The 18,495-nt window shown below is 36.4% G+C and overlaps 1 protein-coding gene across 1 annotated transcript in view; it reads left to right on the top strand.

Moving 5' to 3' along the window:
- Nucleotides 1–18,495, top strand: part of FBN2 (fibrillin 2) — a 270,471-nt gene that overhangs the window by 112,699 nt on the left and 139,277 nt on the right. The window contains exon 8 of the mRNA XM_025388372.1: nucleotides 12,808–12,933. Coding sequence (XP_025244157.1) covers nucleotides 12,808–12,933 — 126 coding nt within the window. The remainder of the gene's footprint in view (nucleotides 1–12,807; nucleotides 12,934–18,495) is intronic.

Here is an 18,495-nt window from a genome sequence, read left to right as displayed (position 1 = left end):
GATATTAGTAACTCAAATTGTTGATCATGAAGCTGTTAATTTTCCCAGAATATATTTTTTTAATTTACTGATTTTACTAATATTAGCTCAATAATGAAAGTTACTGCTGTTTTCCCCTATTCTTGCTTTTACTTTCAGGATATTTTTTCATGTATTCTTTTCTTTCCCAGTCCCACCTTCATTAGCTGGAATTGAGACCATGCCATCATCCCTACTGTCCCTGACCTATCAGCCCTGATCATCTTTATCGACACTAGTAGATATCTTTGCCTAAAGTGAAGTTCTGATCACTCTCCTTGCCTGCTTAATGATTCGGTCACTCCTCTTTGCCTATAATGCAAGGACAGATTAAGGAAAATGGCATTCTAGGCCTGTCAGTTAACTTTCTGGTTTTATTGTTTTCTAAGTAAATGCCCTCAGGTCTTGGGAAACTGCCCATTTCTCATCCATGCCTTGTAATTGGCTACCTCCGCACTTTAGCTATAGTATTTCCACTCTCTGGAAGAACTCCACCCTCCTGTCTTCCCTGCATACCAAAGTTCCACCCCATTCTTTAGGGGCCTTTATCAATCAGTTACTATGTCTGCCAGGAACTTTTGCTGATTCTCGTGATTGAATTGAGATAGCATGTTGTTAGTCTTCTTTGATGGAATAAATCATATTGTGCCTTGTTTCACATTTAGGTATTTGGTATGTGGCAAATCAAAGGCCTTTTTAATTAGCAATTACTTAACGAGTTCATGAATGAATACTATATGCCCAATCAATATCTGTTTATTTGATTTCTTTAAAGAAGAGAAGTTGAGAGTTTTAAACAATGAATAGCATCATTTTCATTAACTATTGTTTCTTTTTATTTCAAACAAAATATTTATTTGAGAGATATACCCTTTTATGGCCATTTAATTAACATCAGTAAGCTAAATTTTCAATGTGTTTAAATTTCAGTCTGCTTCAACCCTTTTCTATAAAAATATCTTTGATCAGTGCTTGTACTATAGGTAAAACTAACATTTGCTTATCGAAGCTGAAGGTAAAACAACGATAATTCAAAAATTTCATAACTATCCTTGCCACCTTGATGTATACTCTTATGCTGTATGGGAAAAAAATCAAAAGAAGATCCTGGGGATTACGTTTGCCCCCTTTCCCACAAACAAATTCTGTATTAGAGGAAAAAGTTTTTATGTTCAGTGGCTGGTCTGGAAAAGTTAGTATGTCAGCTTTCTTGATTATAATAAGAATGTAATAAGTAAGATCTCTTCCAATGGCTAGTGGTTCATATTAAATTAGAAAACCTGAATTCAGTTAAAAAGAACATGGAATGGGAGGACAAGGCTTCCAGAATGGTGATATACGCACCTTGGTAGACTGTCTCCCAAGTAAAATGAGAATTTAACTCATGAAATACATTTTTAAAAAAATACCAACAATATAAAGTCTCTGAAAATTCAAGAAAAAAATCCAGCCCCATATAGAAAAGACTATACATCATTGTCAGTTATTAAATTTAGTCCCATATAAAAAGAATTGTACCTTGGCTGGGCGTGGTGGCTCACGCCTGTAATAACAGCACTTTGGGAGGCCAAGGTGGGCGGATCACCTGAGGTTGAGAGTTCAAGACCAACCTGACCAACATGAAGAAACCTCGTCTCTACTAAAAACACAAAATTAGCCAGGCGTGGTGGCTGCATGGCTGTAATCTAAGCTACTCGGGAGGCTGAGGCAGGAGAATCGCTTGAACCCAGGAAGCAGAGGTTGTGGTGAGCCGAGATCATGCCATTGCACTCCAGCCTGCGCAACAAGAGCAAAACTCCATCTCAAAAGAAGAAGAAGAAAAAAAAGAATTATACATCGTTATCAATTGAGAATTATCTCAGGAATGCCAGATTGGTTCATCATCTGAAAATTAAGTCATGTAATATATTATTTAAGTAAAAGACAAAAGCCATGGTCACCTCAATATATGCAAAAAACCAAAAACATTTGGAAAAAACCCAATACCTTTGTATTATAACGATGAACAGAAAATTAAGAATAGAAAGGAAAAAAGTAAGAATAGAAAGGAACTTTCTCCACTTGATAGAGGGCATCTATGAAAAACTACAACTAACAACATAGTTAATGGCGAAAGAATTAATGCTTTCCCTAAGATTGGGCACAAGATGGATGTCTACTCTCACCATTTCTCTTCAACATTGTACTACACGTTCTAGCCAAGGCAATTATGCAATTAGGTAAATAACAGGTAACCAGACTGGAAAAAAAGAAGTAAAACTATCTCTATTTGTAGATAACACATGTTTAGTAGACAAGGTAACAACTGAAGTGAATAAGGTATCCACTAAAGTGGCTCTGGTGTTCTCTCAAAACTGTTAGAACCAATGAATGATTTAAACAAAGTTGCAATTGTAGAAGATCAATATACAAAAATGAATGTTATTTTTATACTGGCAGTGAATATTCTGAAAATGAAATTAAGAAAAGGATTTTATTAATAATAGGATTAAAAGAATAAATGGGTTAGGAATAAATTTAGCAGAGAAAGTGATAGATTTGTACACTGAAAACTGTAAAGCCTTGTTAAATTAAGAGTGATCTAAATAAATAGAAATATACACCATGCTTAAGATTGAAAGACTTAATACTCTTAAGATGGCAGTACTCTCCAAATCAATCTATAAATGCAACACAATCTCTGTCAAAATTGAAGCTTGCTTTTTTGCAGAAATTGAAGAACTAATCCTAAAGTTCATATGGATCCAAAATACACATTTTTCATACCAGCACATGGAATATTCTCCAGGATAGAGACCATATGTTAGGCCACAAAACAAGTCTCAACGAATGTTTTAAAAGTCAAAATCATACCACATATCTTCTCAGGTCACAATAGAATAAAACAAGAAATCAATAAGAAGAAAAACATTGAAAAATTTACAAATACATGGAAATTCAACAACACGCTCCTAAATGACCATTGAAGAATGAAATCAATGGATCAATGAAGAAATGAATAAGGAAATTAAAAAAATTTCTTGAAACAAATGAAAATGGAAACAACATAACAAAACCTACGTTATACAACAAAAGTAATGCTAAGAGGGAAGTTTGTAGCAATAAATACCTGGGTCAGAAAAAGTACAAAGATTTTAAATAAAACAATTAATGATGCACCTCAAGAAACTAGAAAAGCAAGAACAATCCAAACCCAAAATTAGTGAAAGGAAAGAAATAAAGATCAGAGCAAAACTAAGCAAAATAGAGACTGAAAAAACAATACAAAGGATCAACAAAATGAGAAGTTGGTTTTCCTGAAAAGATAAACATTATCAATAAACTGCTAGTTAGACTAATCAATAAAAAGGAGAGATGACTAACAAAATTAGTTAAGATGACTAAACAAAATTAGAAACGAAAAAGGAGACATAACAACTGATACCACAGAAATGCAAAAGATTATTAAAGACTATTATGATCAATTATATACTAACAAACTGGAAAGTCTAGAAGAAATAGATAAATCTGTGGACACATACAACCTACCAAGATTGAATCAGGAAGAAATTGAAAACGGGAACAAGCCAATATAAGCAATGAGACTGAATCAGTACTAAAACATCTCCCAACAAAGAAAAGCCCAGGATTGGATGGATTCACTGCCAAATTCTACCACACTTATAAAGAAGAACTGACTCCAATTCTCCTCAAACTATTTCCAAAAAATTTTAAGAGGAGAGTATTGTCCTTAATGTATTCTACAAAACCACACAAAGGCACAACAGTGACCAAAAAAAACTACAGGCCAATATTCCTGATGAACATGATGTAAAAATCCTCAGCAAAATAGTAGCAAACTGAATCCAACAGCACACAAAAAAGATAACACAACACAATCAAACGAGATTTATACCAGGGATGCAGGGATAGTTCAACATATGCAGATCCATAAACATTATACATGACATCAACAGAATGAAGGACAAAAACCATATGATCATCTCAATAGATGCAGAAAAAGCATTTGATAAAATCCATCATCCCTTCATGAAAAATCCCTCCACAAACTGCATAGAGGAAACATAACCTCAAAGTTATAAAGGCCATGTATGACACACTCACAGATAGCACCATACTGAATGGGGAAAAGCTGAAAGCCTTTCCTCCAAGAATTGGAATAAGACAATGATGACTACGTTCACCACTTATATTAAACAGACTACAGAAGTCCTAGTCAGAGCAATCAGATAAGAGAAAGAAAAAGCATACAAATTAGAAAAGAGGAAGTCAAATAGTCTCTCTTTGCAGATGACATGATCTTATATTTAGAAATCCTAAAAATTGCACCAAAAACTCTTAGATCTGATAAATTCAGTAAATTTTCAGAATAAGAAAATCAACATACAAGATCAGTAGCATTTCTATACACCAATAATGAAATAGCTAAAAAAAAGAACTCAAAGGTAATTCTGTTTACCATAGCTGCAAAAACAATGACAAAATACCTAAGAGTAAATTTAACTGAGGAGGTGAATTCTTCCATAAGAAAAACTGCAAAATACTTATGAAATAAATTGAAGAGGACACAAACGAATGGAAAGACATCCCATGCTTATAGATCAGAAGAATTAATATTATTAAAATGATCATGTTACCCAAAACAATCTTCAGATTCAGTGCAATCGCTATCAAAATATGAATGTCATTTTTCACAGAATTAGAACAAGCAATCCTAAAATTCCTATAGAATCAATGGAGGCATCACACTCACCTGACTTCAAAAATATATTACAAGGCTGCAGTAACCAAAACAGCATAGTACTTGCATAAAAACAGATACTAGACCAGTGAAACAGAATAGAGAACCCAGAAATAAATCCACCTATTTTCAGTCAACTGATTTTTACCAAAGGTACCAAAAACACATTGAGGAATGGACATCCTTTTCAATAAACGGTGCTGGGAAAACTGGATATCCTAATGCAGAAGAATGGAACTAGACCCCTATCTCTCACCATATACAAAAATTAACTCAAGATGGATTAAAACCTAAACATAAGACCTGAAACATATGGGAAACACTCCAGGACATTGTCTTGGCAAGTATTTTATGACTACGACTCAAAAGCACAGGCAACAAAAACAAAAATTGACAAATGGGACTCTGTTAAACTGAAAAGCTTCTGCACAGCAAAGAAATAATCCACAGAGTGAAGAGTCAGTCCTGTTAAATTGAATAAAATTTTTGCAAACTATGGGATTGGGCTCAGTGGCTCATGCCTGTAATCCCAGCACTTTGGGAGGCTGAGGCAGGCAGATCACCTGAGTTCGGGAATTTGAGACCAGCCTGATCAACATGGAGAAACCCCGTCTCTACTAAAAATACAAAATTAGCTGGATGTGGTGGCACATGCCTATAATCCCAGTTACTCGGGAGGCTGAGGCAGGAGAATTGCTTGAGCTGGGAGATGGAGGTTGTGGTGAGCCGAGATCATCCCATTGCACTCCAGCCTTGGCAACAAGAGCAAAACTCCGTCTAAAAAAAAAAAAAAAAGTGCAAACTATGAACATTTTCAGAAGAAGTCATACAAATGAAAAAATGCTCAGTATTACTAATCACGAGAGACATGCAAATCAAAATTACAATGAGATATCATCTTATTCCAGTTAAAATCACTATTATTAAAAAGACAGAAAATAACAGATGCTGGTGAGGATGTGGAGAAAAGGGAGCTCTTATACCCTGTTGGTGGTAATGTAAATTGGTACAACGAATATGGAAAACAGTATGGATATTTCTCAAAAAATTACAAATAAAACTCCCATGTGATTCAGCAATTCCACTACAGAGCATTTATTCAAAGGAAATTATTATATCAAAGGAACACCTGCACCATCATGTTTATAGCAGCACTTTTCACCAGAGCAAAGATACGGAATCAACCTAAGCATTCATCACTGGATGAATGGATTTAAAAATGTGATTATATATACACAATGAAATACTACTTGGTTATTAAAAAAGAATAAAATACTGTCAACTGCAGCAACATGGGTAGAACTGGAGGGTATTTTTGTTAAGTGACATGAGTTAGCTACGTAAAGAAAGTATTTCATGATCTCACTCAGATATTGATAAAAATTGATCTCATGGAGTGAGAGAGTAGAATAAGAGTTGCCAAAGGCTGGGAAGGATGTTTGACCATAGTGGAGGATGAAGAGAAGTTACTTAATGGGTACAAACATACAGTTAGATAGAAGGAATAAGTTCCAATGTTTGATAACAGAGTAGAGTGACTATAGTTAACAACAAGGTATTTTATATTTCAAAATAACTAGAAGAAAGGACTTGAAATATTTTTAACACATAAAAATGATAGTCAAGATGTGAGGGATACCCTAAATGCCCTGACTTGATCATTACGCATTCTGTGCATGTAACTAAATGTCACATGTCCCATAAAACTGTGCAAATATTATATATTAATGAAAACTTTTTTTAAAAGTTCACATGAAAATTCAGAGGCAAATCATATAATATGTGGGGCATATGTGAAGAATTTTTGTAACTCATTAGTTAAAAACATAAGTAACTTAATTAAAAACTGGGCAAAGGAATTGAACAGATATTTCTCCAAAGTCAATATGCAAAAGGCAAATAAGCACATGAAAATGTGCTCATCATTATTAACCATTAGGAAAATGCAAACTAAGTTATAATGTGATACCACTTCACACCTACAAGCAAAAAGAAAGCAGATAATAATGAATGAAGGTAAGGATGTGGTGTGTATGAGGAAAACCCTCATACATTGCTAGTGGGGATGTAAATTATTACAGCTGCTTTGAAAAACAATTTGTCAGTTCCTCAGCAAGTTAAACATAGAATTACTATAGGACTCAGCAATTCCACTTCTAGGTATATATCTAAGAGAAATGAAAACATATGTCTACACAAAATGAATACCTGAATGTTCATGGCAACTTTATTTATAATAGCCAAAAATTAAAAAATGGAAATAACCCAAGTATTCATTGACTGATGAATGGATAAACTGTGGTATATCCATACAACAGAATATTATTTAGCAATTAAAAGGAATGAAGTGCTGATACATGCCCCAACATGAGTGAACCTTGAAAACATAAACTAAGTGAAAGAAGCCAGACACAAAGGACCACATATTTTATGATTCTATTTATATGAAATGTCCAGAATAAACAAATGTGTAGAAACAGAAATGAGATCAGTGGTTGCCTAGGGCTTCGAGAGGAATAGGAAGAATGATTGCTAATAGGCTGGAATTTCCTTCAGGGGGATGAAAATGTTCTGAAATCAGATTGTAGTTATGGCTGCACAACCTTGTGACTATACTAAAATCATTTGAGTTTTACACTTTAAATGTGTGAATTGTGTGGCATTTGAATCATATCTCAGTAAAGCTGTTTATAAATATACAATGAAATTCTGAATACAGTTGATACACACCATGCTTTTGAAATCTGAAAAGAGGAAAGCAGACATCAATTTTCCATTGCAATTTATAATATTGATATTGCCTGTTGTCTTTAGAAAAGCTGGAAATAGGTAGCAAATTACTACACTTAACACTTCAATCATGAATTTTCCTAATGTCAAACAGTATACGAATAAGTAGAAGTTCAGTGTATGCAAAAATATGCTTCCTTTTTTCTGTATCAAAAAGATATTTTACAGAATATTCCAAATACGTATAGTTCTTGGTATCAATGGAAACAAAATGTTCTAAGAACACGTTTTTAAAACAAAATTTCTTGTTTTATTTATACTAAGTTTCTGTAACGTAATTGTTACATGGACAGCTTTTTTCTGTGACATGGACCTATAAGAATGGACATTCTCTCTAGGGAGTTCTTAGAATTCAGTGATATCTGAGATCACGTTGTCACTGCTTATCAAATTATTCATTATATTCTGTTTAGTGTAAGATTTACAGGAAATGTTGTTTGACAAATATGAGGTTATGTGGTTTGGCAGTCAGAAATCTGTCAGATGGTTTTGTTTAGATTGGATTTCGTTTTTAAAAAAAAACCTGTGTTCGGAGTCTTCACATTGCCAAAGACTTCCCAGTCTTTCTTTTTTTTTGCCTTTGAAGTCACACTTGACAATCCCCCTGTTTCCACAGTGATCTTCCTCCGCCTCCATTCTTCACATTCTTCCTCCTTCCTCCATGATCCTTCCTTCCCAGACTCCTGTTCTGCTTTTCTTCCTCTGACTTTTTCTTAGATGTTGATGAGTATCATGGTTCCCTCCTTCAATTCCGGTTTTTTCATTTGTCTTCTTTGGAAATCTCATATGTTGCCATAACCTCAAAGGCAATCTTTATACTTGGTGATAAACCACAAATGTCCATCTTTATAACTTACCTCTTTGCTAAGTTTCATACCCAAATTTTTAGCTCTGTAGATTAGAATTTTTACTGGTTTCTTTCAAATATCTCAGGATCAAAATGTCCAAAGCTCAACTTAACTGTAAAATGTGTTCTTCCATTTGTGTTCCATTCTTTGTTAATAGCACCATGTCATCATCCTTGTCAATCAAAATAGTAGCATGAGATTTCTTTCTGGTGGCAAAGTCCTTCCTGTTGATTTTTCCTTCAAATTATCTCCTGAATATATGTTCCCTTCCTCATCATAAAGCCTTACTTCAAGCTCTCAACATTTATCCCTGGACTATTATATCATCTGTCCACATTAACCACAAGGACTGTCTTTCTAAAATACTGATTTGCTTATGTAATTCTTTTGTTTAAACTCCTTCATAGACACTATTCATCACTTTCAGAATAAAAGCCACAGTCCTTGGCTTGGCTCTTTAGGATTTAGTATAAGCCTAACTAGCTAAGCTTATTGTCCATCCATTTCCCAGCTATTCTGGTACACTCTGCATTCTTCAACTGTGGTGTATTTTCAGACCCAGTTGCCCATACTGTTTGTTGTTGTTGTTGTTGTTGTTGTTTATTAGTTGGAAGCTAACTTCACTCCACTGGCCACACAAATTGGTTCAGGATTCCAGGCCTGTACCAATCAGAACATTTTCCTGTCCAGAGGAATCATTCAAAAATTAGCATGTAACCCAATTCAAGACATTAGGACAAAAGGGATGATTTTCTGGGGGTTTCAGGAAAAAGTTTTCTTCCTCTCAGGAGAGAGCACTAGAAAAGACACTGTCTTCCACTAGATGTCCCAGTCAAAGGAATAGCCTAAACCTGCTGTATCCATTTTGCTCCCATCAGGGAAGGCAGCTCAAGTCGAAATACAGAGGAAGGCCTAGCTGAACATATCTCACAGAAACTGAGGCAGACACATTGGTTGAAACCACTTCCGGACTTCAGATATGACAGCTATTAAATTTCTGATTTATATCAGTTTAAATCAGTTTTTCTGGTATTTGCAGACCAAAGCTGCAAACTGATATAGTTTCAAAAAACGGTCAAGGAGAGATGGGTGGCAGTATATTCAGTGTACAGAACATGGATGAAACCAATTCCCATTGTTAAGACTCTGCTTTTTCCCATGAGCAGACTTGTCATCTTTAGGCACACTTGTTTATACATAGGTAACATATGCTTTATATTTGTGGAGATGTTACTTCCAAATCTGATTATGACATACAGTATTGAAGAACTAATATTCAAAAGAGCTAAATGCATGTATCGTTCTGAACATAAATGTTAATGCTAAACTTAAATTGATGGATAAACACTGTGATACAGACAGGAGGCAGGGAAATCCTGGGTCAAAGACAGGGGTGGGAGTCCCTGGCAAGGGCTCCACCCTCAAGCCTGGACCTGTGACCCTAAATGAGAACATGAATTCCTGTTTTCCTGCCCGAATGTTGCCTTTTCCAAAACCACCCTGGTCTGCCACACCCCCTACCCTGTATCCATAAAAACCCCAAGCTCCACTGGCAAAGGAGCAGAGCACTATGGCAAGGTAGGAGAGAAGAAGCGTCTGAATGTTAAGAGGAGAAGAGGCAGCTGGACATCAGAGACTGCGGTTGGAGAGGAGTTCAGGTGCGGATGGCCAAACTCCAGGGGAAGATGATCTTCCCACTCTATCCCGTTTCCAGCTCCCCATCCCACTGAAAGCCACTTCCATTGCTCAATAAAATCCTCTGCATACACCATCCTTCAGTTCCTTCACTTGACCTGATTCTCCCTGGATGGCAGACAAGAATTTGGGACACACTAGGCACTGAGCTTTTTAACATTTAAGCCATCTGTGAATGGCAAAGCTAAAAGAGCATTGTTTGTAACAGACACCTTTTGGGGCTCCAGAGGTCTCCAGCAACACCTAGACACTGCCTTGGGCTGGTACAAGATATGTTCTGCCAGCATCCGGAAACACTCACCCTGGCTCCTGTACCTGCTCACTTATGTGCTCCCCACCCGCAAAGGGTTTGAGGATGGCAGCCAAGTAAACAAGCCACCCCTGTCTCAAGTCCCGCGAGGGGCTCAAGGGAACTCTCCCGCCTCAACAGGGCATCACTGTATTAAAATGCAGGGGTTTTGGTCAGTATTTTGGGATTTTGTTGTTGTTGTTGTTGTTTTAAAAAAGCACCTTATTTTTTAATTTTTAAAATATGGTAGATGTCTAGCCCAAAAATAAAAGCATTTCTATTTTTTATACAAAAATGGAGAGCCTTTTATATATAATTATTTTGAAGCTAACCTTTTAGGCTTCCTACTCAATTATAAGGAGAATTGTGAAACACAAAGGCTTTTTTTTTTTTTTTTTGCACAATAAAATTTTTAACACAAAAACCACAAATTTAATGTCATTCCACATGTTCTTCTGTGTCCCAGATTTTTTTCTCCAAAAAAAGAAAATGCCAAACATCTTTTAATTTTCTATTCTTTTTATTGTCAGGAAGAGTTTTAAGACTAGGGTTTAGGGAAGTTCTTTATTATGAAAGGAAATGCCTAGAATAAAAGCCAATGTTTAAATGAAGAAGTTGAGTCTCTTAATGTTTAATATTTTGCATAAATCCTGGGCTCCATAAGCACCTCGATAATTCATATAATTTTAGATGTTAAGAGAGTGAGAAGGCAAGTTTTAGTTCTTCACTTTTTTAATGCTTGCTTTACCTTGTATCCTTCTTTTCTTTCTTTTTTTTCTCTTATCCAGAGGTGATGATAAGTTTATGTTGTAATTAAAGTACAGCTGTTTAGTTTCATCTCTCTTCTGAATCCATGCTCAGTTGTATTAAGATGCACTGCACTAAGATAGCAACACAGGATGCAACAGGTCCTAATTTTGCACACATGGTTTTATTTCGTTGGATTAAGTCTGATGGCAGTTCTTTGACCACATTTTGTATTTACTGCTCATGTAGTCAATTCATGTTAGAATTCTGATCTCTCTTGGGAAATTGGTAGATTTTTGATTTGTACCTCTGTACTTTCAGTTGGCTAAGTGTTAAGCCTCAAATGAAGATACTATTTCAGAGAATGTCTGAATCTGGTAACTTTTTTTTATAAGAACATACCAAGAAAACACACATGTTTTTTATTTCATGATAAAGTTATTTATCATGATAGAAGCTTCTATCATGATGGAGTTATTTCATGATAAAGCTTGTAGGCAAGAGTGACTTGTCAGAATAAATGGAAAAAAATAATGAATAGACCAATAAAAGAATGTAAGAAAGGCATTGGCAACCTTTTTCTTTTTTAAGTGTGGGGTTAAAAATATTTTGTGTGTTTATAATAAGAATATAATTATTTTTCCTTTTTTATTGGACATTTTGAAAGGACAAATGCAAATGAAAAAAGAGAAACTAAAAGTCAGCTTACTTTGACTTTTCAGTAATTATCTATATGTATGGCTTTTATTGTTGTTTGTTCTAGTTACTGGCTTTTGCTACCTCTGTTCCTTAAAAAAGACAGCCACCTCCCAGGATTTTGGCTGAATTTTTCTCACAATGACTCATTTCCTTTTTAAATGTATTAGCAATTAGCTCCCAGTTATCCCTAATTGCAGCTTTGTTAGACTTTCCACCTCTCTCTGCTTACTGAACTAGAAGAGAAGTACATTAAAAGTTTATATAAATGACTGAGTTTTCTGCTTTAGGGATAATTTTAAAGAAAGCAGAGTTTTCATTAATGGGAAAGGAAATAGACTATTTCCAGCATTGAGTATGCTGAATGGATAAATGTAGGGAGGTACAATAGGAAAACTGGACACTTCCCAAAGCCTCCCAAGTTTTTGCCCTTTACCATGTTTCTGTATTATTTTAGATTAAAGTTATTCCCAGAATGTCAAATACACCCATATTCAAATGTAAGTACAAAAACATATCCTGAAGCCAAGTTTAAAAAAAAAATATTTGCCACTCTTCATTGCTTCAAATAGTGTGAAAATTAGTTATACATTTTCAAATACAGTTATTCTATATTTTAAAATGTAATCCATTTATGTGTGTTTTTAAGCCTCTAGTAGGATAATTCCCTAGTTGATGTAGAATGGAAACTAAAACATTGACATCTTTACTTATTTCCAATTTAAATTGCATTTTTAAAAAAGGATATAGAGTTCTGCTTTAGTTGGCCTTGTTTTAACTGCCATGGGAGTTTACTTTCATCTCAGTTCCCATAGATATGTGTGAGAAATTCTTTGGGGCCTGAAACAAGAGTATCTTCAGGGTTATATGATCTGACCTAATCAACCATGAATGCTCTCAGACTCTTAAAAAAAAAAAATCTCTTTTAAAAGCTATTTAATGAAGGCCTTTCTCAATCATCTTCTCCTTCTTCCCTTGATTAGACATTGATGAGTGCAGCATCATTCCTGGGATATGTGAAACTGGCGAATGTTCCAACACCGTGGGAAGCTATTTTTGTGTTTGTCCACGTGGATATGTAACCTCAACAGATGGCTCTCGGTGCATCGGTAAGCCTCGCATTTTGAAGGCTCAATACACTGGGTCTTTATAAAGACAAAACAGCCCAAACAGGCATTAAGATGGCAATGATTATAAAATATTGAGGAAATGGCTGAATGAGTTGTTTAATGTAAACCGTACCAGCATTGGGGGATTGATAGACCAAGTACTCTTTGCAAAGACTTCAGTTTCAGAAGCCAACTGAGTTTGTTTTATGTTGTCCAAGTCATTTTGGGAATAAAAAAAGACACAAAGGCATGAGAAAAATTTTTTAAAATCTGCATTGGGAGACAGAATGCAGTAATTAAAGGTTCTTTTGTTGCTATGAATCATGAATGTAGTCAACATCTTATTTACTTAGAACTTGTTTATTCTATTGAAAATAGTTACTATGCAAAAAAGACACCTTTAATTTTGTGTTTAAATATATTCAAATTAAAACCATTGTATACTCTCCCTTGTTTATTTAGAAAGATGAAATAGTGCTTCACAGTCCTGGCGACGGTAATCTGTTATTGAGCAAGGCTTAGACATTTGTCTTATTGTAAGCATAGAGATTATGAAGTGTGTTTTGATGCATAATCACAGCACAGTGAGCTACCCTCACATTTCTCTTCCTGAGCATGTAACCTAGTCTGTTCCAATTTTAAGCTGACAATAGGTAGAAAGAGAGGAAAAAAGATGCACTGTTACCTTTACTGGCACTAAAGATTCATGTAGTGCAGGAATTAGGGCAATTAATCCAATACTTAAAGAATGGTTTTGTTTGGTCCACTAGAGGGTGGCAGTTTGGGCAGTGTCTCTCTCTCTCCCAAAACCAGGCAATTAGTATGTCAGCAAGCTAACTGCCAGAATCTCTGTAGGTCTTGATGATTCCCTAATGATTCTTATGCGCCCAAGAGAAATGGGTTGATGAGATGGAAATACAGAGTCAAGGATGTAAGCTAGAAGTCCTAGGCCACCAATAAAAGGACTGTGGCCTGAATTCATTTGATTAAATGTACTGATATATCAGGTCATCCAACAGTGAACATAAGAGATACAAATCCTGCCTTCAGAATGCCATATTGTCATCATAAATAACAGTAGAAGCCTAGTAATAGAAGAAACAGTGGTAGTAGTAAAAATAACAGCTATCATTTAAGATACTACACACACCATGTGTAAGGCACTGGGCTTCTCCACTACCTCATTATCTCATAGCTGTGAAGAGTCAGGCAAGCTACCATCTTCTCTACACTTCAGTTTCTTCTAATAAGTGTCCAGTAAAATATTCTTCATTATTATTCTTATTAAGAGGAGCAGGAGGATATGCCTGCTCTGGAACTATATAATATGTCATATGGTCCTTATCATAGCCCTGTGAGATAAGTATAGTTACTCCAAATTTACAGATAAAAGAAATATGGTTTAGAGAGGTTAAGTGACTTACCCAGTGTTTTTCAGCCAATGAATGGCACCAGGATTCAAATCCTGACCTGTCTGACTCCAACCTCTGTGCTAGTGTGACACTAAACTGCCACTTACCCACTTTAAGGCTGTGGAGATGCTGTGGCTAGATGTCAGGGCCTCCAGCATGAGTGGTTTCTTCACTGTCATGCTAACAGCCTGCTTTGAGAAGTAACATGTCTATTGGAAGCCTCATGTCATGTCTTTGAATGAGAATTATTTGTATTTTACAGATGAATCAGAGTTCCTATCTTGCATTAGGTAAATCATTTTTTGTGAAATATTAAGTCTGTACAATTGAGCAAATAAACTATTTTAGGGTCACTGTTGCCAGCTGGCTCACTGCATAGTAAGTTTGATTCATTTAATACCCTAGTTCCCCCTTATCCACGGTTTGACTTTCCATGGTTTTATTTTCTACAATTCCCACTGTTATTCAAAAATATTAGATGGAACATTCCAGAAATAAACAATTCATAAATTTTAAATTGTGCACTGTTCTGATTAGCACGGTGGACTTTCACATCAGTCCATCCAGGATGTGACTCCTCCTTTGTCCAGCATGTCCATGCTGTATAGGCTCCACACCCACTAGTCACTTAGTAGCCATCTCAGATTTCACACCGGCTAACAGTATCGCAGTGCTTGTGTGCAAGTGACCTTATAATACTTCATCATGGCCCCTGAACTCAAGAGTATTGATGCTAGCAATTTGGATATATATAAAATGAGAAGCCATAAAGTACTTCTTTTAAGTGAAAAGGTGGAAGTTCTCTATTTAGCAAGGAAAGAAATTGTATTCGCTGAGGTTGCTAAGATCCATGGTAAGAACAAATCTACCCATGAAATTGCGAAGGAAGAGAAAGAATTTCATGTTAGTTTTGCCGTTGTACCTCACACTGCAAAAGTTACAGCCACAATGTGTGATAAGTGTAGTTAAGAAGGAAAAGGAATTAAATTTGTGGGTGGAAGATATGAACAGAAACGTGTTCAAATTGAAAGCAGTTGGATTCAGCACCACTCAAGGTTTCAGGCATCCACTGGAGATCTTAAAACGTACCCCCCGCAGATAAGGGAGGACTACTGTATAATTTGGCCGTCAGCTTTCTATTAAGGTTGAAAATTTCTGCCACTACCTACACTTGACTTGATTTTCTTGAACTCTATAGGAAAATAATATATTTATGCACACATGCATATGCGAACACAAAATTATCAGCTTGGAATAGGTATAGACTCAACTCTGTAGGAGAAATGTCACCGTGGGAGTCGTCATTGAACACTGTTGTCTGGGTGCTGTAGAACCTGGCTTCAGGAAACTTGTCTCCTAGAATATCACTAGAAGAAATATGACTGGAGAAGGAAGTGAGGTTATTATTGTGAAGTTCGGGAAATACCAAATACGGCACATCTATTTTATTTGGTAGTCAGTGGGAGTAATTGAAGGCCTTTGAGAACAAATTGGAATGCGGGGTTGGGGGCTTGAGAATGGAGAGAAATGAAACTAGTTATGAGGCAGAATTTGCCAAAACAAGTTTCAGTGTTTTACTTCCCATTTCTAAATTGCTTCTTTTTATTTACTCACTTACATTTCAAAATCTTTCTCTAGTCAAACAAAACTTGCATTCATATTTTTGTTTTGCATTGGAAAAGAAGCATGAATCCTCATTTTATTCAGATAAGACCAGCGTACCTAATGATTTACTAAGGTGGTTTTTCTTCAATGAAAGTTTTGATTTACCATGAAATTAAGATAAACTCTTTTTATCTCTTGCCTCCTTATGTTATAAAGTCCTAAGTCTCTACCCAGACATCCAGAGCCCTTTACAACCTGACCTAACTTGTATTCCGGACTCATCTCTAACCACTTGCCTCCTCATACGCATATTTCCCTCATTGCTGTACATGACCACACTGCCATGCCTTTGCCGACAGTACCCCCTCTGCCTGAAGCATCTTGATTTTCCCCTTCTATGTCATCCAGGCTGGAATACAGTGGCGCCATCTCAGCTCACTGCAACCTCTGCCTCCGGGGTTCAAGTGATTGTCCCACCTGAGCCTCCTGAGTAACTGGTTTTACAGGCATCCACCACTACGCTGGCTAATTTTTGTATTTTTAGTAGAGACAGGGTTTTCCCATGTGAGCCAGGCTGGTCTCGAACTCCTAACCTCAGGTAATCCAGCTGCCTCAGCCTCCCAAAGTGCTGGAATTAAAGGCATGAGCCATGACCTCTGGCCAGTATCGCTTTTCCTTATAGCCATTTCACCTAACCTGCATTTTCTTCTTGGGCAGAATTAATCAGCCCCACCCATAATATGTTTCCATTTGCTTCATTTTAGGGTTTACTGCATTGTCACAGGTACTTGTGCGTTACTCACTGGCTAGACTGTGGGCTATGTTAGGCCCTGTCTTATGAAGCTTCATGGACCCTGGGCTTTATGTAATAAGCATCTTGCATAAAAGTTTGTGCTCTGTAAATATTTTCTGAACGAACAGAAAAAACCAATGAATGAATGAGATGATATCGATGTAAGAACTTCATGTTGATTATGGCGGCCTTGCAGCCTTTGGCATCTCTTTGGACATGATGTTGTGCCACTGAATTACGGTCCTGGATGCTCATAAGACATGAGCTAACTTGGGGTTCGGAAAGCTAAGTCTTTCGCTAACCAGAAGTCCCATTCATTTCACTATCAACATCCTGAACACTAGGAACAAAGGGGATTCTCTAGGGAAGGGAGAATGGCTCTCCAGAATTACAAAACCAGGTTATAATTAAGTAAGCAGCTTAGAAATGTTTTGAATAACTGTGCTGTATTTGGAATATGTATGTGTTTTCCATACATGAGAAAAAATTAATCTAACATTTTAATGTGAATGAGATCTTTGATTTTTAAAATTCTGAGTCTGTATTTTCTCAGATTGAATTTATTTGGTTGAATTATATATGTTGGGGATATTCCCACGCTATTTATTTTCTAACCACATGTATGCTAATGATAAAGAGTTGGATGACTTAGAGCTTTTTTTATACTAAATTGTGTGTAAGCTGCAGCTTTATTCTGAGAGCTCACGTGTGCTGAAAGTAACATTTGCTGAATGTTGCCTTAATTCCTTATTCTAGTTAACACGGACATTCTGAGTGTATACCACATGATAAAGCATCAATAAACTTGATCCTGTTTCTTTTGTGTGCCAGAAAACAGTTTCACTTGGCAGGAGAGTTTAACTGGGCAATTTAATTATAAGACAGGATAATTTTCCGCTTTCATTGTATACTAAATATAAAAGTCAAATTTCTGGTTTGTTTATCTATCTAGTGTGTTTCATCATCTTTTTAAATATCCAGGAAAGAACTTTTTTTTAGCATGGCGGACTAACATATGCCAGTTCCAAAAAAAAAAAAAAAAAAGGAGTTAAAACGTACCTAATAATATTTCTCTAAAAAGCGTTTTAAATAGCACTACTTAATGAGCCTTAAGTAATTTTGGAAGTAACTGTCATCCATGTCCAAGGAATGATTAATACCTAATTTCCACATTGTTATATAGGCACAGAAGAATGGCTGGCAGCCAGCAATAAATAACGCATTGGCAAAGAGCAGTGAGCAACTTCTGTGTGCAGGATAATGTGTCTGCTGCTATTGTGTACACAGAGTGAGAAAGGACCTTAAGCACAGGACCCAAAAGTGCCAGTTAAGTTCAGAAAATGGGTTTAAGCATTTAGAAATTCTTCCAGTAATATGATGGTGCCGCAGCATGCTAAGGCATTTCCTCAAGCCTTCCAAAAGTGTTAGTGCACAATACTGCTGTGGAGTATTCTTGAAAAAACAAAACCTGGCCGGGCACGGTGGCTCATGTCTGTAATCTCAGCACTTTGGGAGGCCGAGGCGGGCGGATCACGAGGTCAGGAGATCGAGACCATCCTGGCTAACACGGTGAAACCCCATCTCTACTAAAAATACGAAAAAATCAGCCGCGCGTGGTGGCGGGCGCCTATGGTCCCAGCTACGCGGGAGGCTGAGGCGGGAGAATGGCGTGAACCCGGGAGGCGGAGCTTGCAGTGAGTGGAGATCGCACCACTGCACTCCAGCCTGGGCGACAGAGTGAGACTCCGTCTC

This window comes from Theropithecus gelada, chromosome 6 (assembly GCF_003255815.1).
Source record: "Theropithecus gelada isolate Dixy chromosome 6, Tgel_1.0, whole genome shotgun sequence".
In the NCBI taxonomy this organism is placed as follows: domain Eukaryota; kingdom Metazoa; phylum Chordata; class Mammalia; order Primates; family Cercopithecidae; genus Theropithecus; species Theropithecus gelada.
The sequence above is the reverse complement of the archived record's forward strand: the minus strand, read 5'-3'. Positions and strand labels throughout refer to the sequence as shown.